Source organism: Physcomitrium patens, chromosome 15 (assembly GCF_059467195.1).
Source record: "Physcomitrium patens ecotype Gransden chromosome 15, ASM5946719v1, whole genome shotgun sequence".
Taxonomy (NCBI): domain Eukaryota; kingdom Viridiplantae; phylum Streptophyta; class Bryopsida; order Funariales; family Funariaceae; genus Physcomitrium; species Physcomitrium patens.
Genome location: NC_143424.1, coordinates 12,750,598 through 12,772,556, shown reverse-complemented (window position 1 = coordinate 12,772,556; position 21,959 = coordinate 12,750,598). Strand labels below are relative to the sequence as shown.

General features: G+C 40.2%; 3 protein-coding genes across 6 annotated transcripts; 1 reads left to right on the top strand and 2 right to left on the bottom strand.

The window, feature by feature from the left end:
• Positions 1–695: 695 nt before the first annotated feature.
• Positions 696–2,352, bottom strand: LOC112292916 (uncharacterized). The gene is made up of 3 exons (XM_073539403.2): positions 2,083–2,352; positions 1,483–1,535; positions 696–1,315 (listed from the first exon to the last, which is right to left on the bottom strand). The coding sequence occupies exons 1-3, from the start codon at positions 2,350–2,352 to the stop codon at positions 1,168–1,170; spliced, it is 471 nt and encodes a 156-aa protein (XP_073395504.1). The 3' UTR covers positions 696–1,167.
• LOC141044355 (polyamine oxidase 2-like) lies at positions 1,606–8,176 on the bottom strand. 4 transcript variants are annotated; one of them, XR_016506739.1, is made up of 12 exons: positions 7,860–7,980; positions 6,557–6,669; positions 6,200–6,288; positions 5,908–6,021; positions 4,783–4,870; positions 4,506–4,591; positions 4,223–4,325; positions 3,944–4,041; positions 3,353–3,684; positions 3,117–3,214; positions 2,078–2,883; positions 1,606–1,912 (listed from the first exon to the last, which is right to left on the bottom strand). XR_016506739.1 is itself a non-coding variant. In XM_024541905.3 (11 exons), exons 1-11 carry the CDS (start codon positions 8,074–8,076, stop codon positions 2,575–2,577), a joined length of 1,470 nt encoding a protein of 489 aa, XP_024397673.1. In that variant the 5' UTR covers positions 8,077–8,176; the 3' UTR covers positions 1,606–2,574. The 4 variants fall into 4 exon arrangements, 3 of the variants coding, with proteins under 3 accessions (XP_024397673.1, XP_073395502.1, XP_073395503.1); XM_024541905.3 differs by lacking the exon at positions 7,860–7,980 and adding an exon at positions 8,037–8,176 and having other exon boundaries at positions 1,606–2,883; XM_073539401.2 differs by having other exon boundaries at positions 1,606–2,883.
• A 5,288-nt stretch (positions 8,177–13,464) lies between these two features.
• On the top strand, positions 13,465–14,912 carry LOC112292124 (electron transfer flavoprotein subunit alpha, mitochondrial). The gene is made up of 4 exons (XM_024540274.3): positions 13,465–13,497; positions 13,681–13,793; positions 14,142–14,299; positions 14,665–14,912. The coding sequence occupies exons 1-4, from the start codon at positions 13,465–13,467 to the stop codon at positions 14,895–14,897; spliced, it is 537 nt and encodes a 178-aa protein (XP_024396042.1). The 3' UTR covers positions 14,898–14,912.
• The last annotated feature ends 7,047 nt before the right edge of the window (positions 14,913–21,959 follow it).

The window sequence follows — 21,959 nt, the reverse complement described above, 5'->3', positions numbered from 1 at the left end:
TGCTATTTTTGCCCATAATAGATAATTGTTTCCATCCATAGTCAATGGTAGAAATAAAAGAGCTTGAAAATGTTGGGATGCACTGGTAATAGTTGGAACCATAGTAGAAGCAATTGAAGATGTTGATGCACTCATTATAAATAAATCTGTAAAGAAAATACAAGATCAAGTAGAAAAGTTGAGTAAGATGTACCTTAAAATTTAAAGTCAAATAAAATAATAAACTTCAACTTCAAAAACAAAAATATTAAATTTTATTTTTATTTTTTATTTTTTTTGTGGATTGTGGCAGCAAAGCAGTAATAGGGCAACGACAGCAACAGTAGGGTGAGAGCGGCGGGCGGACAGCGACGATAAGGCGGACAGCAACGGTGACGACGGTCAATTTGGCGACAATTTGATGGCAGGCGCGAGGCGTAATAGGGAAGCTAGGATAGAGCAAGTATTCTAAACAAGTAAGGTAGAAAGTGGAACAAGTGCTCTTAGCAACAGCTAATGTATGAGGGGCCAACAAGAAGAGCAACAAGATCATGAAGCAAACACTGAGTAAGAATAGCAACAAGTGTGAAGAGTCAAGGCTAGAGCAAAAAAATTATAATGGTGTGTAGAAGAAAGTCGTACTGATAACATGTTGAGAATGTTTAGAAAGACACAAGAGTAGTAGTAAATAATACACACAATAGTAGTAAGTCATATACACAAGAAGGTTTCTAAAGAGAGAGAGCTTCACACATAAAAATCTATTGATCTGGTTGTGTCTCGTATACAAGAAGAAAAAGGGGAGAATAAACAGTTCTTCTCCACTAGACTCTAAATACTATAGCTACAATATATACTGTAGTCTACAATAGATATTATGGAGAAAGCAAGCTCTCAACACATATAAACATCGATAAAATTATCACAGCATAGTCAATCTGAATTTTTTGGAATGCATGTTAAAACATTACCAAATCAGGCTTCCAAGGTCATCAAATTAATTCCCCAATTTCATGTTTTAATTGACAATTCACAAAGCAGATGTAGTGCATTCAGAAGCATATTACCTCTTCCCCGACACCAATCGCTTTTCAACGTAACATCGTCCAAAGTGCAACTGTTAAGTATGAATTTGCTCTGAACAAGTACAACACAATCCACTGTGCAATATCCTTCACGAAGATTTTGTCATGTTTTCACCCTTCGACCACCAATTAACCCTCTTTCGACCGTGCTCTTGCCTGCTTTTTTGTCGTTCTGTGTGCGATTGTTGTTGCCCTTACTACAATCCCTCCCATGCCCATTCACCATTTTGCTTTTAACAAGATTATAGTTGCTGCAATCAATCCAATTTCGCATTCAGTTTTCTGCTTCCGGTCCATGCCCTCTTCAAAATTCCCTCTGTTTTCACATTCACTATTACGACCCAAGTGCACACCACACAAAACATAGTCAAGACACACAAATTGTGCCAACGAAATGTCAGCACTCTTGACTACATACCCGATGTGTGCGACTGCTTTGTGGAAATCGACGGTAGTCAAATGATTCGTAATCTGCAAGCCAACAAATGCACATACCACTCTCTGCGTGAATGCCTCGCAACATTCACTACACTGGCAACAGTTTGACCTGAATTCAGGTCATATTCATGTCATATGTTCAGTCCGAAAGTTCCCGGGTCGCGCCGGATTGAAACTTCGCTGTGTCCTCTCCCCACAACTCAACAATAACCACACGAATGGGGCCAGAAATGACTGAGCACCACCCATTGCGTCCAACTACACCTCCGGTGTGAGGCGCATATCCAATCACGTCATTATAGACCTGTATTGCACACTCCCTAAACCATACCACCGTCTACATCTTTCTCAACCAAACAAAAGCCATGCAACCTCTCTAAGTCGTCCCATAACCAAGCATTCCAATAAACCTACACAACCAATCGGTGATGAGGCCACCCGTTCCGTTATCCAAGCTCTCACGTGCTGCAATCATGAATGTCTAACCACTATCCAGCCGGAATCCAAAAAACGACCGAACATTGTGCCAATTAAAAAGTAAAAACACCGCTTCGCACCCAGAACCAGCGTCCCACCTTACCCCAGCTCGTTCTCGCTGCTGGCGGGTTATATGCAGGGGTTGCACGCATACACCCCAAACTCTCATGTGAACTCCGCCACTCAAGTCGAACGTGATCAACCGTGCTACAACGAAAGAGGTCCACTCTACAATCAGTCGTCCCTTCCTTGCAACTGGATTCAACCTATCACCCATCACCCCTCGCAACGCCATAAAAACCTCACGCCTCCATCGCCAGGCACTGTCGCCCCGGGCTTGAAGCCCACCCGCTGCCGGTGTTCTCAACTCCATGAACGCCCACTCTCCTTCCCACCTTCACGCACTCCACAACTCCAGACACGCAATGCTAGTGACTCCACTTCCCTCCGCTTCGGTTAAGAATCCACTCCAGTGGTCAAGAAATAAGCTTCAAGGTCCACCGGATCCCACCATTTCTCACCGTGCCGTCCCTGCACCCAATTTCCCTGGACAACCCACCAAGTCCCACCAAGTCCCACGTCGCCATCGCTTTGTTCACATCCGAGATATCAACAGCGGTGTCGTCAGCTCGTCTTCTTTCGCCATCACGGGCTGAAACATCTCCAAATCCCGACACCTTTCAGCAAACCTCTTCAGACACTCGCTTCCTGCCATCACACCCGTATGAAACGCGCCGTGAACAGTTCCGGGAAACCTCTCGCTTGTCGCTTCCCCAGCCCAGAACAAACTGTCCACCGGTGCACGCAGCCGCTCGTACAGATCGTGGGGCTTGCCAACCGCGTCATAGCTGTAGCACCCCAATGAGTTCGGGTCTGTTCCCCACCTCGACACCAGATAATTGATCTGCACCACAAAACACACGCCAACTCTCATACACTGCATCGCCTTCGTCTTTCTTCCACAAACCATCGTAATGTCCCCATACAACGCCCACTAATAACTCATAAACCCACACAGCCTCTTGCGACCCAGCGCCCACAACGACCGACACACACATCTATTCGAGGCACAGACAGCGAGACAGACTCCATCCCCCGCCACATACTTATGCACCATCCACGGCTCATGACGCATACCGGCTCTGCAGCATTCGGCAATATCCTTTTCAGCTGCCTGATGGCGAAGTTCGCAGCAGCCACGTTCGACAATTGCTCGATGTCATTGGCCAGACGTCCTGCATCCAGTTCAAGGCACCACTGGGTTCACCGGCAACTATCCATACATCTCCACGTACTCGTAACCACACGAAAACAACCCATCCATCTCCTCCCCACCTCTATCACTCGACCAAGTCACTGAATCGACCTATTACCTGCAGGCATGTACACCAACACAGGATGCCCTGTTGCTTTGTGGAGGTTCAAAAAGTAGCTGCAACCGTATGAAGTCGACGCAACAACTCCCAGGAACTCTACGTTAGGCCAGCACACTTCTTCAAAGAACAGAGCAATCTTATTCTCGTTGCCCACCCCCAAATCACTGATCGCTGCCTCCTTCCACTCCGGCAACTTAGGCTCAAACCGCACTACGTTCGCTTGTAACACTCCCAGAGGTAATGCTACAACACAAGCATCAGCGTCAAATACCTTCCCATCGTCGGTGCTCATTCGCACTCCATGCAACCCCCGACTGATCTTCGTAATCCTACAACACAAAACACAGATTTCTAAGACACCCCTTCAACCACCAACTATGTTTCGCGACCATCTCCTACATCGCTCCGAACATCAACCAGTCAACCTCTCGCGGGACAACTTCACATTCCAACCGCGAGCCCTCAACGAAACAATTCACAGGCCCCGTCACTCACATTACGGCCCTCTCATTTGCATAGCCTCTCCTGCCCTTCTTCGTGTTCCCCAAATCCGTTCAGGTGCACATTGGAACCAAACGTGCCACTTACCTGTGATTCAATCTAATATCTAGACCTTCAGCAAGGGAGCTCAACACAGGCTTGTAGCCCTTCACCATCAGTCCATGCCCACCCTGAAGCAGCTCTTCCTGCGAAACAAAACCCTGCGTCACTTCCATCGGCCACGCCCGCAAGAAAACCTACTCAACAACCCAAACATACCTGCATGGCCAGCGCCTTTCCACAAAATCAACTCAAGCGCATCCACTGCCCAGTGACCGCACCAAACCATCGTCCCACACTGCCGCCAAAACCACCACGCATAATTACCTCGTCCCAACTTTGAACGGAAATACTGTCGGCATCCGCTGCAAACCAGCCTTCCATGCGGCATATGTACCACTGCAGAACCTTGAACGCCATTCCCTCTTGCCTGCAACACCCGGCATCCGTCCATTAGACCAAACTCACCGCCACACACACTCAACAACTCGTCCACGTTCCCCATCCACACGCCCGGCACATCCCCAACACCAGCTGCCTGTCAGTCTGCATAATCTGTTAAGTCACTGCAACAACTCTGAAACCCCGTGTCGCAAGACGTCTGACCAACCTCAGATCTGGACGTCTCTCCAAAACCAACGTAAACGCCTTCATTACCGACATGTCATCCGGGTGCTCCTCCCTCAGTTTCTTTGTCTGCGTCGCATCAACACCACCACCACGTCAGTGAAAGAGTTGACCATGTCGTGCATGAAAAAACTGCTAATACGATACAAAGCCCCTGAAACTGCCTTCCCGCCCCCAACACCGCCCCCAACACCGCCTTGTACAAACCAACTTCATCTGCACTACAATCGCGTGGACGATCACAAAAACAGCACTCTCACCTCTTCCAGCAAACTCTCGAACACCTCGCCCACCTCCGTCACCAAAGCTTGTGGAACTTGGTTCCCATCCATGTCAAACAGTGCATAACTGAACACAGCAATCATCGCCACGCTCAGACCACTGCCACCAGCACTAACCATCACTGCATCTAGACACACACCCCCCAATACTACCCACCCTGCCCACTCCCACTCCCACTCCCATACAAATTCCGTGGCACACGTCGCCGCAGACCCGCCCCCGCCCCCCTCCTTACGCCTACATCTACTTCCCCTACTATGACCAAATCCCATCAGCGCTTTATCAGCACTCGACGAGGGAAAAGAGGCATGGTGAAAGGCCCTCCCTATAGGACACAACACAACGGGTGGAGACATGACATCACCTCTGGAGTATACACTTGGCCAAGTATCATTAACCGGACCCGCTTCTTGCACAGAATGTGGTTGGTCGGTCACCAACCCACCTGCCCCTTTCATGCCCTCTACATAATCCCTCAAAACAACCCACCAAACCTGACGACTAGCTCAGTAATCGCGGCACCCAGAAACCACGGATCGGACATCCAAGCCCAGCTCACGGGATATCCCTCAAAGCCACTCGAGCTGAACCTCGAATCGCCGAGCAAGAAACTTCCCCTGCCCAGTGGGTGGGATACCAACTCCATGGTTCTCCCCCAACCCCCCGCACCCGCCAGGAGAACGACTCCGTTCACCACGGCCGACCATCACAAAATGCAAATGTTTACACGCTACATGTACAACAAACCTGCTAAAACCCACAAATATCTGATCCTTGCATTCATACAACCACCCCGACCACTCATCCTCACACCTCGTACTTTTCTTCACCCATGAGGCTGTTCCGCACACAAACTCCGGCCCCAAACACTTCTAAGCAATAACCACCGGATCTTTCCTCTACCTATCTGCCCACAATCCCATACTATCGACCTGCCTTTGCATTCACTTGCAAGTTGCCAAACAACCATGCATTCGTCAAAAAAGAACACCACTCCGCTGCAAATCTCACTCACGCACATGCACAAAATCTCATCCGGGGCTCATTCCTCAGAGATCATGGCTTCTGCACACAGCAAGCACCATCGAAAACCAAGTGCCTACCTCTCTAGATCATGGTCGTACAACACTGAGTTGTCACCACACGTTCGATACAACGGCAACCCTAACTTGCCAATCACAGGCGCGAGAGGGTTGTCCTTGCACACTCCATGCAACCTACATCCCACAACAACCACAACATCGTTGGCATCAGTCAAGCTCCGCTCAAAATGTAAAATCCACGCAGCCGCTCCGTCGAGATCGACACGAAGCAAACCACATGCATGCCTCCTTCAAAAACTCGCACACAACGAACATTTTTGGGGCCACAAAACTGTCCACACTGAACAATCACCATGAAGCTCCCATGTCGACGGGGAATCCGAAGGAATAGTCCGTGTATACACGACCTCCAATCCGATCACGAGACTCCAACACCATAACCTGCCAAACACACGGCAAATGGGAGTGAGACGTCCCTCCACGTTAAAGTACTTCGTCTATGCGCTGCCACGACTGCATGCACTCAGCTCTCTGTACTTGGTCCGCCTTTCACAACACCAGAACACTGGCACCGATGTCACCCACTATCCCAAACCACGTAAGGTACGAAAAACCACCGCTTGTCCCTCCAGCATTCACGGTAACTCCGAAGGAATCCCCTTCAATCCGACCCAACAACCACGCAACCGACAACTCCACTCACTCGTACCTTCACGTTCGAGTTGTGCAGAAACCGGGCGGCAGCTAGGCCTCCAAATCCAGCGCCAACTACGATCACAGAGCAAGTCGAACATGGGCTTGTACTCCTTACCCCACCACTACCTGAGGCCACGTCAAAAGGAAAACGGCAAAAGGTCAGCACCACAGTACACGCGGTGCCGGGGCTCGGCACGCACCGGATCAAAACTCCTATCATCGATAACGAATGCAACGCCACTGCAAATAGAGATCGTTCAAAAGGGTCGCGCATCAGAAATTCGGTCAACCTCCAGTGTCCGCATCCTCAAGAATGGAAGCTAAAAACTGCAGTCCCCAGCGGCACTTCATGACCCACACACAGGGCAAAACCAACGCCACGCGCTAACCCTCACAGACCACGTGAAACCGTGACACTGTTTCGTTCGCAACCATGTCCGCTTGTCTTCTCCGCGACGAGGATCGACAGCCTCCCCACATCCAGGATCGACAAGATTCGACGATACTCTCCCTACTTCAGCTACCTTCACCAACCGATTTGGATTCATCACGCCGCTCATACACTCCGACACCAACAATTGCCGGACTTCCACTGACCAACAGCTGAAACTAGTCCGCAAGAATACACATTCCCTGTCACCCGCAGCGCCTTCTCTCACAGTGGCGGAAAAGTAAAATAAAAAAACAAACAAACATAAACACCCCTAACACATAGCCGAAGTCATGCAAAAGGCTTAAACCCTACCAGCATGCGACTACGCCTCCACGTTTCAATGATCCAGATCTGTTGCTCCCACATTGTCACGTGCAGCACACCGCACACTAACTGGGGATCAAACCAACAAGAAAGGCCGGATTCCTCACTAAATGACGCCACTCAGGGTGCAAGCCCGAACAACACACACACGGTCGCTAAGCCAGCATGCCAACTCCTGCGCCATCACGCACGACCTCGCAAAAAGAAGGGACTCCGCACTCTAAACAACTACCAAACACCCCTCCACCCCCAGCTCTGCGCTGCCTGGGGTGCAGACATGCTGCGTCGAAACAGGCCGCACGAACATCCCATCACAGAGGGCAGCCCAAAGATCGAGTGACACGGCTCGGGAGTTCGTTCGGAGGCTTCTGTCAGAGCAGCTAGTATGCGAAATCAGAACCCCACGTGAAGCGCCCTGAGCCAGATCGCGGGTGAGAAGCCCCAACATTTCCTCACGCGTTCACCCAAATACCCAACGACGACCTCAAATGCTGCAATTCGACGTACACAAAGCTTCAGGTTCAGGTGCGGTTCCCAAAGTCCACGGAACCCAACGCACCAGAACCGGAAGTGCAGCGAAATTCTTCAAGAGATGGCTCTACACGGCTAGGCGTCACCGCCGACATGGTTTGCACAGACTTCTTTTCTGATTCACGAGGGGATGCACTCAGAATTCCTCCAAGGCCAGATCGACCACACGCCTACGATACCGAAATCAGTCCAGGCTAGAACGCACCAGATTCACTTCCGGTCTCGAGTTGTTCCGCGGACGCCATAGATGGCGTTGCCTACGCTGCGAATTGTTGCCTTCCAGTTGTGAAGCCTCAAACGAGCGCCGAGGGTGACTCAAAGCAATACAGGCACACATGCAGAGAGTGCTCGAAGGCCCCGCAAATTCACGTGTCGGAGGTCGACTTTCGCAAGCTTCCGCCACACCTCCCTCCACTCCTCTCTGTCTCCGCCCCACTACCACCAATGAGGTGTCCACCCCACTCTCCAGCGCTACAAACAGGTACCCACAAGGGCCTCTCAAGAGCGATGCGACGCGCCAATGCCCAAACGACCAAATCGCCAACTCCCCAGGAGTCGTCTGTCGTCTCCGTTCTTGATTAGGGTTTAATTACCAACGCCAAACCACAGCACCACGACCGCGCCGATCAACGAACTACACAGCTCCACACCGCGGATCACCAACCCTCGCGGGTCGCAAAGCCCCTCTTCCGACTGTTCAAGCCAAATCACAACGCGCACACACCTCGACTTCCCGCTGCTTGTCAGACGATTCCAGCACCGAATCGAAGAGCATGCACGAGGATTCCAACCGAACCACACACGACGGGGCCTCTGGCACATCCGCAGGGGCGCAAGGAACGACGAGGAAGGCGATGAACGTGCACGAAGGCGGGACAGGACGGCTATGGCATTTGGTGTTCCGAGCTCGGGGAAAGTGGTGCTGCAACGAAGCCTCGTGTGGCCTGGGACGGAGGGAGGCACGGGTCCATCCCTGCCCCGCAGGAACTGGCCAAGCCGGGCCGGGTGCCAACCCAACCACCCGGGCCCTGGCTCATAAGGAACAGGCACCCCCTCCCGCGCCGTTTGGACAGAACCCGTCCCCTCGTAACCGTCACTCAATTTTTCTTTGTGCCACGTGGGAGGAGTGATTCTGTCGTGTAGTGCACCTCCAGAACTTGCCAGTGTGGCGCGGTCATGAGTCAACCAACTGATACCGGCCCGGACCGGCGGCTCCAGGCGTCTCGGGGCACTTTGTTCGGTTAAAACTGGCTGTAGCTTGTACCTGCTTTTGTCGGGTATCTAATTTTTATTTCTAGATTGTCCCTTAGGTGTCCTTCGTGAGTACTCTCTTGCTGTATTTAGAATGTGATTTATGGATGGTTGTTCTGGCTCTTACTTCTCTCGTTTTTGTTCTTAGTTGTCAACATGTGCAAGACATTTTCTTAGGTTGGGGATGGAATGGTGTTTGTTGATATCATGCGTTTCTTCATTCTGTTGGAGAAGATTTTAGGGCCTTTTAATTCTTCGCAAAATAACAGCCACACTACTTGTGATTGCTCGTTTTACTTATTCCAAATTAATCTAATGGGAATAAATCCGTATAGTGGCATTCAAACACGGGCAATGATTAGTTGCTTAAGTGTTCACATTAGGGTCACACAATCAATTACCTCCTGAATGTATCGTCTCTATTTCCAATATCTGAACATACAAGGAAACTATAATCTCCTCCTTCACCTTAATGGTCTCTTCTTTACAGCAATTCAATCATACCAATAACTGCTATTTCCACCAATATATTTACCCTCATAATCTCCAACTGTAATATTGTGCCCTCACAACTTTCAGCACACAATTACCCTCATTCCAATCACTGGAATTCTTCTTACAGAACTACCATTCATATTACGGTGTTTCACACAAACACACTCATTCTCTCTGCTGAATTACAATCAGATTTCAGCATTCAATCTTTCTTCTTCTCAAATAATACCAATCACATTTCCATTCCATAATTCACTTCACAATATTCAGAAACTCTCAATCCTCTTATTCAAAGAAAATAACAAACAAAAGAAAAGAGGTAGCAACAAGCTTACGTCGGCTCACAACTATCACAGCGATGGCACCTTAATTAACTTCTACAACTCCTATATACTTTTCCCTGATTCTCCAGATTCTAACCGTAATTCTATAATTAATCACTTTTAATAACTAAATCACTCATCCGTCCTCCTGAATTTTCTAATATATAGACTATTAATATATTTTACCAATATCTTTCAAAAATGAATTAATATCTATTCTACATAGTCCCACTCCTATCTGTGCAGCATCCTTGCAAACACTCAATTGATACCTATCTAAAAATTATTTAACAAAACTCTACAAAAATTGCGATCCCTTTAGCCTATCTAATTAATCAATTGCCACAGTATCTGTTATTGGTTCCACCGATTCTGGTTCTAACTACAAATCTTCATCCTTCTCCAATCCTATCATCGGCTCTTGCTTCAATTGAGCTGAAAGGTCTTCATTGTACTTGCCCTGTTCACGGACTTGATCTTCCAATTTCAAGATCTAGGCATCTCTCAATTCCAACTAGCGCTGAAAGTGACTCCTCTCTTCTAGAACTTCAAGAATTGGCAATGTCGATACTTGTGCTTGACCAATATTGACTAAATTCTCTGCCAATCTTGTCACCTCGACGTTCAAGGCCTCAATTTCAACCCTTAATCGCTCCGTTTCACATCTGTATTGGTCACTCAATACCAATTTTTTTTACGCCAATAACTCGACTTTTTTTCGTTCTATTACCAACTGACCCTTCGCTTTTTTCAGTTCCAAAATTGAATAATTGCGAGCCCGAAATAGTTCTTACCTGTGGGTCTCCACCATGCGTTCTCTTTCTTTGTCCTAAGCTTCCTGTTGTTTCCCAATTTTTTACTCCAATAGTAGCTTAGATTCCGCATTCGCCTGGATGATCCGTTCTTACTCTTCAATTCTTTGGGTCTGCTCTAATATCACCTTTTTGCTTGCCTCTAATTCCTGTTTACCACTGCCCTCTACATCCAATGCTCGTACCATGTAATGTATTTGGGAAATGCACTTCAATAAAGCATTTTTAAGATGTACATCTTCTGGTAGTCGACCTTGTGGAAACGCTAACTGATTGATATCTAACAACGTCAGGACTTCATTCTCCTCCTCCACCACCAAACGAATCAGATCTGTTTCCGATGCATAAAATTCTTCAGACGCAGTTTACTATTATAATAACTTTTTTGCTGTTTTTGAGTTGCTTCTATCTGGAAGAGAGTTGTAGACGTATTTCATCCAATTTTTCTAACTCTGCCAACCGATATTGAAGTGATTCCTTATCTCCAAGACGTTCATCCAATGCAATGCACAAACTCTGAACTTCCAATTCAATTGGTAATATTGCTTCTTGCCCGTACTCCAATTGAAATGGTGTGGAATTGGTAGTCACTTTATATGCAGTACAATATGCCCACAATGTCGCAAATAATTTAGTATCCCAATCCGTTCTCGCGCCCAAATTTATTTTGGTTAAAATCTTACATAGAATATCATTGGTCTTTTCCGTCTGCCCATTGGCCCGAGGATGATATGGTGTTGTTTTCCTATGCTTGATTTCGTATGTGTTCGTCAAGGCTGCTATGGTAGTATTTATGAAATGGGTACCGCGATTGCTAACCAATTCTTTTGGACACCCAAATCGAGTAATAATATTTTTATATAAAAAAGTGTCCATCGTACTGGCATTATCATTGTAGGTAGCAATAGCCTCCGCCTATTTGGTTACAAAGTCGAAGGCGACTAAAATATATCGCTTTTGTCCATGTCTTAATGCTAGTGCAATGGATCCAACAAAAATAATTCCCTATTTCTCAAATGGTGCCTGTGCCAAGATTGGTACTAACGGCATCGTAGAAGTACTAGTGGGTCGACCAATTCATTGATAGGGATCACAATGACGAACAAATTGGTACATATCAGAAAACATTATGGGCGACCAATATCTGGCCATTAAAGCCTTGCGAGCAGTACTGTCTCCCGCATAATATCCACCACAACTATCCAAATGACATCCCTCTAGTATCAATTGTACTTCACTGGAAAAGATGCAACGGCGTAGAATTCCATCCTGGCCTTGCTTATATAAGGCATCTCCCATCATCGTATATGGTGTACTTTTTAAAATCAATCGTTTCTTGAGTTTCTCACTATATGTAGGTTGGAATGTCTGAAATGTCAGATATTGAATCAATTCACTATAGTCGGTTATAATCACTTTGACGACAAATAATTGCGCATCAAGAAGTGCATCACTAATAGGCTCATTACCCAGGATTTCATTTTGGCAAGAAGAAGCAAAGGGTAGTTTTCTCTTGTAGCATAGTATATGTTTTATTTAGTAAGAATGGATGGTATTTTTTGGATTGTATTTGATAGTTTTACTGGCCCTATTGTTCAGTTTGGCATAATTGTAATTATATGTGTATGTCATTTCAAATCTTGGTAAAAAAATATCTGTTTTGTATTTATTTCTTTGTGTATAAAAATAATATATCATTATTTTTTAACAATGATTGTTATATATAAAAAAAATCATTAGCTTAAAAGAAACCTTATAAAAAAATTATTATGGTAATATGACACATTTAAAACAAATTGCATATAAAATTAAAAATAAGTAACTCAAAATTGACTATGATGTATGAAGTCTTCTAATTTTTAATATGTTCTATCATTATTATTGAGTTAAAGATACATTCACCAAATTTTTGTATTATTAAAATTAGTACTATAGTTTGAACATAATATACATATATAAATAAAATTGAATACAAATGAATAAATACATTGATAAGATGCTTACATGACAAGTTTTGTAGAAATAAACTAAAATTTAATTATTAATAATATATTATTTAAATAATTTAAAATATACACATTTGTATGTTATTTTTCTATATTTTTTTAATAATAAAATAGACTATCAAAATTGAGGAAAATACATTTTTTGATATATAAATTTTTGTCAATCATAATGCAAACCACCTCACAAGATGGTGAGAAAGTATGATAATTTAAACTTTTGGTTTCAAAATAACTTTTAAGTACATAAGTAGATAAATATTCTATTTGTGATCATTTTTGAAGAACAAAATAAAATTTTGATTTTAATAATGCACATCACACAATTATGTTTAATTTTATGCAAAACAAAGAACATTTTTTACCCTATAGAAATCCACATTTAAAGGGTTACTAACCATATTCTTCTAAGAACCTGCACAATTCAGCATAGATTCCTCATTGGGTGTCGGATGAGAAAAAAAAGAAAGAAAAAGAAAAAAAAGAAAAAAAAGAAAGAAAAAGAAGAGCAAGTCCATTTCACAAGTCAAGGTTACTGCCTTGCGAATAACACTCCAGATTTGTATATAAGTGTTCTACTTATTGATTCACTCACAACCTCGCTCCTGCTTCTTTTCATTATCTGGAGATATTATTGTTCACCGTGATGTAGTTAACCATGTGATGGACCACGCGTTTTATAGTGCCATCTTGTAATTTGCCCTCAGATTATCTTGTAGGGTCATGTCAAGGGGTCTAATCACGAATTTATGCATCGGCCAAGGGTGAGTGAGAATACCCAGGTTAGCCTTGGTTTTTGTGGCAGCCGTTTTCCTAAGGTTTTCTCTTTTTCCAATGGTCGGTATTGTACTTGAAGAATGAGAGTTTGGTTTGCTTTTGCATGCGCCATGTATAGGACAGCACTTATGAGGTGACTTAGCATGAAAGTCTCGAATTGATAGACTCGTCTCTGAGCTCAATTGCAGCGGCACGACGATTGGGAGAGAGCAGCACAATATCAGTCCTTCTCGGTGGTACTAGATTTACTCTTCAGCAAGCTGCTTCTCAAGCATCAAAGGCCCACCCATCCATCACCTAGGTACACAATCATTAAACAACTTGTTCAAGTTCCTTAGATGATTCCATTTTCATTGCTACAAGCTGCGAAGGCAACCACAATTGCTTCCAAGCTCCGATCTAAGTACACAATACAACTCCGGTACTGGACGAGTAGTATTGATGAGCAGACCTTTGTGAGGTGTATTTTTTTCATGAACCTTATGCATGAGCCCTCTTATGATCAGGAGTCATGATGCTTATTTCGTACTTTGGTGGATCATCCACAGAGTTCTTCAACCTAGTAATAATTGCGTGGTGTAAGGATTACAGGTATCTTGAGTGAGGACACTTTCTTAACTTGTCAATCTAACTTCTGTATCCTATTCAGATCTATATACGCAGGAAATGCATTGCCTGCTGTACGATATGTAGGGTCTGGACCCTGCATTTTTTCGATTCGACCAACGTCGTTTGCTGTGTCAAGTGCATTGCCACGTGAAGCAGAGGCCCCCATATCAGCTTTAGACACATCAGGTTTAAATGCAGGTGAGACTGGTGACTTCGTTTTATATTTTCTCGGATGTTGCGTGATGTGCAACCAACAATGAAGTATGAGTTGAGGTATAAGGCCTGCTGCTGTCTCCCTCATAGAGTAGCTGTCATGGTACAGTGTTGGTGAATCAACAAGGGTGGACAATATTTGCAATCTAGATCAGAGTAAAGGATTTGAGTTTCTATGTTTTCAAAAGCGTTTGCATTGCGTACCTTTCCAAGTTTGCCCAATTCAGTTGCAATCTAATCGTGTAGCTGGTGACTAGTTTGGTCGTCGCCTTCCAAAGAAGTATTGTATCGTTCGGAGATGTGCAAGTAGTCTCAGGTAGATGCGGGTTGAGTTTGTCAATGTGTTTCAGAGATTATTGAGCGATCGGAGTGGCTTGGACAGCAAGTTCAGGAATCTGAACGACCTGAACTGGGAAGTGCTAGAGTTGTTGTCTCTGGAGGGAGAGGCCTGAAAAGCAAGGAGAGCTTTGAAATGCTGGAGAAGCTTGCAGATGAACTTGGTGGTGCTGGTGAGTCGTACCCTTCTGATCTTACGTTGAGTATCATTACATGCCAACAGCTAGAACATCCGATCATCTGCTAACGTGAGAATAAGTCTAGGTCATAGAATTTGTATTTATTAAAGACTGCAAGTTGGGAATGGAGCTGCAATAAGCCCTGAGACGCATTTTCAAGCTCGTGTATCTCTTTCCCCTTCATTGCAGCAATACAATCCCTGCACAAGTTTCACCTGCCATCATAAGCTGCAAAAAATCGCAAGCTTTGAGTGCATCGAATCCATGTCCAGGCCACTTTATGGATCCATTTAGTATGTAATTATACAAAAGGCGGTTGTAACAAAACATCAGAAAATAGCAGCATAGTGTAACAAAATATGTTCTTGGATTGTCTCAGTGTGCATCAGTCGGGGCATTAAGAGCAGCAGTGGATGAGGGTTACCTGCCTAACGACCTACTGGTGATGGATTCATTTTCCTTTGAACTCCAAAGTTGGACTGTTCGTCTTGTAAGCATGAATCTGTTGGAACAAGTGTGTGGCGCTTGCTTAGTAGAACTTCTTATATGCTAGACAAGTACTAGATTGGAGTACAAATATTATGGTATCATTTGACATTCTTCTTTTGGAAGTGAGACTTGGTTATTTACTAAAACAAGACTTAATATATCTAAAAAGAGATTTTATAAAGATGTTTGTTGCCATCTACTCTATTGGACAATCTTCTAATCTAATTTGTCCTTTTTCTACACATTGTCAAATGAAATGGTATTTTGTATCCTAATATTTTGTACAACCATGGATATATTTGATTCTTGGCAATACCAATGGTATTCCGGATATTTTCATAAATGATAATCTTCTTCAATTTGAAAATGTCATAACCCTTGAATACTTTATAAAGCCATAATCTCCCTCGGTGTAGCAGCCAAAGCTGTATACTCTATATTTGTTGACAAAACATAAATTAATAATTGCTTCTTACTTAACCAAGTTATACTTGTGCCATCTAATATAAATTCATAATGGCCTATCGAATGGTGCATCTCTTCACAATCCACTTCATGTGCATCATTACACCTCACAAGTTGCAAATTTGCTTATTTGCATCTATATTACAATACTAATTCTTTTGTTCTTTGCAAGTAAAATAATATTCACTTGATTCCTTGCCAATGCAAAACATATGGATGTACCATGTATTAACCAAGGTATTGACAAACAAATGCAATGTCATACCTTGTATCATTTATAAGTACATTAACAAACTTAAAGCTTTATGATAAATCTAAAGTTTTATACCTTCTACTTCAAAAAGATTGTCATTATCATGCTTAGTGCAATGACCTCATACCATCAATGTAACAAGTGCTTATGCATCTTTTATTTAACAATAATGTGAAATTTGAGCATTCACTTATATCAAAGGTAGTCAAAGATGTGAAGTTATCTAATTCATTTAGCAATGATGTCAACCTTAAGCATTGACTTATATCAAATATTATCAAAGATGTGAAGTTGTCCAATTCATTTGGCAATCATATCAAGCTTAAGTACTTATTTATATCAAAAGTAGTTAAAGTTGTAAAGTTGTTTAATTTATTTTGTAATGTCTTCAAGCTTAAATAACCACTTATAATAAAGATAATCAAAGATGTGGAATTGCCTAATTTATTTGGCAATGTTGTAAAGCTTAAGCACTTATATTAAAGGTAGTAAAAGATGTGAAGTTATCCAATTCATTTGGAAATGATGCCAAGATTGAGCACCTACTTAAATTAAAAACAGTAAAAAATATGAGGTTGTCTAATTCATTTGGCAATGATGTTAAGTTTGAGCACCACTCCATATTTAAGGAAGTTAAAGATATGAGGTTGCCTAATTTATTTAGCAATGATGTCAAGCTTGAACACTACTCTATATTTAAGGTAGTCAAAGATATGAAGTTGTTCAATTTATTTGGCAATATTGTCAAGCTTAAGTACCACTCTATGTTTAAAGAAGTCAAAGATATGAGCTTCCTCAATTCATTTAGCAATGATGTCAAGCTTGGGCACTTACTTGTATTAAAGGTAGTCAAAGATGTGAGGTAGCCTAATTCATTTTGTAATGTTTTCAAGCTTGAACATTCTTTTATATTCAGGTTTTCAAAGAGAAAAGATTGCCTATTGATATTAGTAATAATCTCAATTTAACAAAATCTTTTAAATTTAATATTTTTAAAGAAGTCATATAGTATAATTTATTTAATAGCATAATTAAAATTAAGCATAATTATGAGTCAAGTTCTAATAATGTAGCAATTTCAAAGAATAAATTTGGAAATTTTTCTATAATTTTTCTATAACTTTTTTTTTATTTATTTATTTTTAATTACAAGAAATTTAAATTTTTAAAATTTTTTCAAATATCTTTTTCATGTATCCTTATTATATATTTAGGTGCAATAACATCAAAATTATAACTTAAAAATTAAAGAAATGAAAAAGAAACAATACTTATTTTTCTAATATTATTGTCCATTTTGTTGTAAAATAATCTCTCTAACTATAAACCTACACAATTAATATATAAAAGATTAGAATTTCTATATTAATGATATATTTCATATTCATTCAAATCTAATTACAATACAAGATTAGTTTTTTTACATTAAAACTTTATTTCAACATACATCTAAATAAAATTTAAAAAAATTATACAATATATAAATTAAAATTCTAACCTTTAAATGATTATTTTTTTTAGGTAATATGAGTTTTTTACATGCTAATTGGATAGTATTTAAGTAAAATTACCTTATTTGATAATCTATGAAATGGATCTACATTCAAATTTCACATTTGTATGTATTAATATTCCATTTCTTTATTAATAATGTTTCTACCCATGTCTTTTAGCTGATCATGTACTCTTATAATTCCATCTTTTTCTACTTTTATCAATCACTCATAAATAAATGTATCTAACATAAAATCTACATCTTATTCAAATATATTTTTTTGACTATCAATCCATATTTATAATGTTCTTTTTTAAATATATCTTATGGATATATATTACTACAAAAAAAAGAACATATATCCAAAAAAAATTCTCTTCAACTTTTAAATTATAAAAATTTAACTTATAATATCTTTTAAATCTTGTAGTTACTATTTTTTTCATTTCAATTTAATTGCCTTCATATTTTTGACTTTTGTAAAGTTCGCTCTCAACATCTCAATTTCTTGTTCTTTCTTAAGAGTGCTCTTATAAATTTTAGACTCAATTGTATGCCATTGCAAGCTCATACAATTTATTTTTCAACCTTAATATGTTCATTAAACAAATGTTTTTGGCCACAAGAAGGAGTAATAAACAACTTCATACTTCTATCTTCATTAAGTTCTTCAATATTAATTTTATAAATTATTTTATTACAATGCTTTATTACTATTGAATCTCAAGTTGCAATCAATGTGCTACCATTTCTAGTATATATGTCATTCATAGATACAACATCTTCAATTTGACTTTAATTCTTTACATTGACAAAAACTGATATGGATTTGTTCTCTATCAAGAATGATTTTAATATTTCTTGAGCTTCTTTTACATCCTTTGGTATTGATTTGCCTTTAATTTTTTGTAAAATATTGCAAGAAATTGTATATCAATAATCATCACTGTCAATACATTCTACAAAGCACAAGGCATTATATATATCTTTTACATCATTAAATATAGCCTTTGATATGGTAGTCTTGTCTATTCCTTCCATTCCAACAAGATACAATGCCTTCATTTTATTTGAAAATTGTTGTCTTATTTGTGATATATGTTTTGCTCTATCAAATATTTCTTCTTTAGGTAAATCATTTTACAATTACAAAATTTATCCATAAATCAATAAAGAAATTAAAAAAATGTATGTACTATGTTTTAACCTTGTCTTAGTAAGTTGAGCTTACAATAAAGCATCTAAAAAATAATGTAGAATAGAAGAATATGTACAAGTGTAAAATGCAATTAGTTTCATACATACTTTGTATAGTTTTTAGTATAAGTCTTATCAATGGAAATCTATTATATGTAAGCTGAAATTCTATGTTTTTATGACAATTATTTTTTGTTGCTCCAAAATATGGTGAATTTGTCACAGCAATTCTTACTATAATTTTTTATATTAAAAGTTCAATCTTTCACAAATATTTATAAACTTTGGCTGATGCAAAGGATTCAACCTCCAATATTCTTAGATAAGCTCAATCAAGTCATTACAATTTGAAGGTAAGTTTGTACTTTCATATTTTTCAATTCTTTCTAATATCTCTTTCATCTTTGAAACATCATAAAATAGATCTTTTTTTTGAAAGAGTTTTAAAATATATCATTGCAAATGAATAAACATCAACTTCAAAAGGACTTATTTCCATTGTTTGAAATCTATTTTTTAATATCTCTAGAGCCATATATCTAATACTACCATAAATGTAATTATTCTTTGTGGCTTTAGGATTTCTTTTAACTTCAATCTTGGACATTCTTAAGTCAATTACTTTCACAATAGCATATTAAAAAATCTTATTTATAATCTCTGATTCTATAATATTAACCAAAATATTCTTAAGCTTTAGATCACCATGTACAATGTACATGTCATGCAAGTAATATATTCTTTTTGCAATTTGATGGATAATATCAATAAAAAAAATATAAGATACTTCTTCCAATATATTACTTAAATTATTTTGCATTAATTCCATTCTAAAATATATATACATTTTTTTTTGTCTTTTGATAAAAAAGATTCAACACTTCCATTAGCACTACCTTTTATTGCAAAATAATATGTTATGAAGTTGGGATGGCTTAAACTTACTAAAATGCTCACTTCTTTAATAAACATTTTATTAAATTCAACATCCAACTTTTTAGTTGCACATAAAAGTCTCATCCATTTTAATTTATAAACTTCTCCACAAGCTCCTTTACTTATGGTTTTTTATTTTTTCAAGTCTTTCTATGTTTAATGATATTCTTAGATCATCCAATTTTCCACCTTCTATGCAAAAAAAATCTTCCATTCTTTGTAGTAGATACTTTGATAATCCAAAATATTTAAAATCTTCTTTTCTATTTGTATGGAACAATCTCTCTTATAAAAATTCAACATCCTCTTTTACTTCATCACATGTTGCTACATTAAAAGAAGTAAAGAAGTTGCCTTCAACTTTATTGGAATATTGCCTTAAAAGTATATCATTTGCTATATTAAAATAAAATTTTAAATCAAAAAGTAATTCTCAAAATGTTTCTTTATTATTCAATTGGAATATAACTTCTTTATATCAATTTGGTTTTCTACAACTTGATATTAGAAAATAAGATTTATTTAATATAAAAAATAACTCACTCAATAAAAATCCAATCTCTAATCTTCCATTGATATAAATCATTAGATGATAAAAAAAACCTTTGTAACATGTTCAATTTTCTTGCACACATTAGCAAATTGATTTCTATTTAACAAGTTCTTTTTGTTTAATTAAACTTTAAATGCTTCAATATAGACTTCAAATCCTTCCCAAGTATCTCCAAAAGTACCTTGTATACTTGATATTTTGTCATTTTTTTCCATAGTGCTTGAAAATCTTTACATGCTCAAACCATATTCAAAGCTCTAAATGATGATTTTATATTGCTTGAATAATTTCAAAAAATACTCCATGACAAATTAATAAAAAAATAAAAAATCCAATTTTATTTCTCAATATTGGTAGAAAACTACATATTAGATTTGTTTAGTATTTCAAGAATATTTAATCACATTGTCCCACAAACCATATATTTTTTTATCCTACAAATTGAATCTATAATTCTAAAAATAAACCATCAATCTTCAAAAATTCTAAAACCAACACTTCACTTCTTCACATATTTCAATAACCTTATTTCAATCTACACCTTTAAGGTAAAAATTACTTAACTTGTATCATAATCCTAAACCTTAAATATCTTCTACCTAACCAAATCTACCTCAAAACCCTCCACCACATCCAATCTTAGGTAAATAGCAACCAAAAGTAGTTTATCTAACAAAAAGCAATCTTTGACTACTTTGCAACCAAAAATAGAACGATAAGGCCATCGATCGACAGGTATGACAAATGTGAAGCCAATCACAACAATTATCCAAACAATCTCCACACGATGATGTTCATCTACAAATGATGTTCACACTGGGATCCGAACCCGTACCCTCAAGTGCACTTGGCCACAACTATTGTGGATCCCTCTTACCTAGGCACGACTGTTATCTGCCTTCACAAAACACTGCGGCGGTCTTCAAGACGTTGTACTCCTACACTCGAACTCACGCTTCAACCCGTTTCCAACCACGACATCTGCAGCAATCGTCCCACTCCAGCCCGAGCCACTCAGACAACTGGAGCTCCTAAGCAGCACTAAGCTGAACAAGAGTACAAATTCCCCGCTCTCACGTCATTGGCTTGCAGCACAAATACGTACCAGCAATTCCCGCTCTCACGTCATTGGCTTGCAGCACAAATACGTACCAGCAATTCCCGCTCTCACGTCATTGGCTTGCAGCACAGCGATGCTACGGCATGTAAGTATGCGCAGATTTCAGCAATTGAGTTGGTGACATACATGATCTCCGCGAACAGGAAAGCCCTGTGGTAGGGGACAGCTACTCCACGTCACCCTGTTCGGATTGAGGAGAAGAACGATTATGACGTCTTTTTCGTGGCTGGTGAGTATCACAACGCGGGGAAGAAATTTGAGGAATTTCTTGATGCCTATTCCATCCTTGAGAAATGGGCTCTAGATCGGTGGATATCTGGTGAAGTGATTTGCAAATGGACCGGTCAGGTCAGCATTTTGATTGATGTGAAAATTACTCTCGCTTGACAGATCGCTCTGACAGAGTAGAAAAAACGGCAATAGGTATAAAAGCAATTAGACTAGTCACGATTCAGTTCTGTAAAAGTCCTCATGCAAGTGATACAATCAGATCTGGTTGTCTACGTCGCAGGTTTATCAGCCCGAGGGGTATGTACCATTGATCGGACCTGATCCATTGGCAGGCAAGACTGGTGATCTCATAGCTTGGGAACAGCTTGTCGTCACGGGTGTACATTCTTGA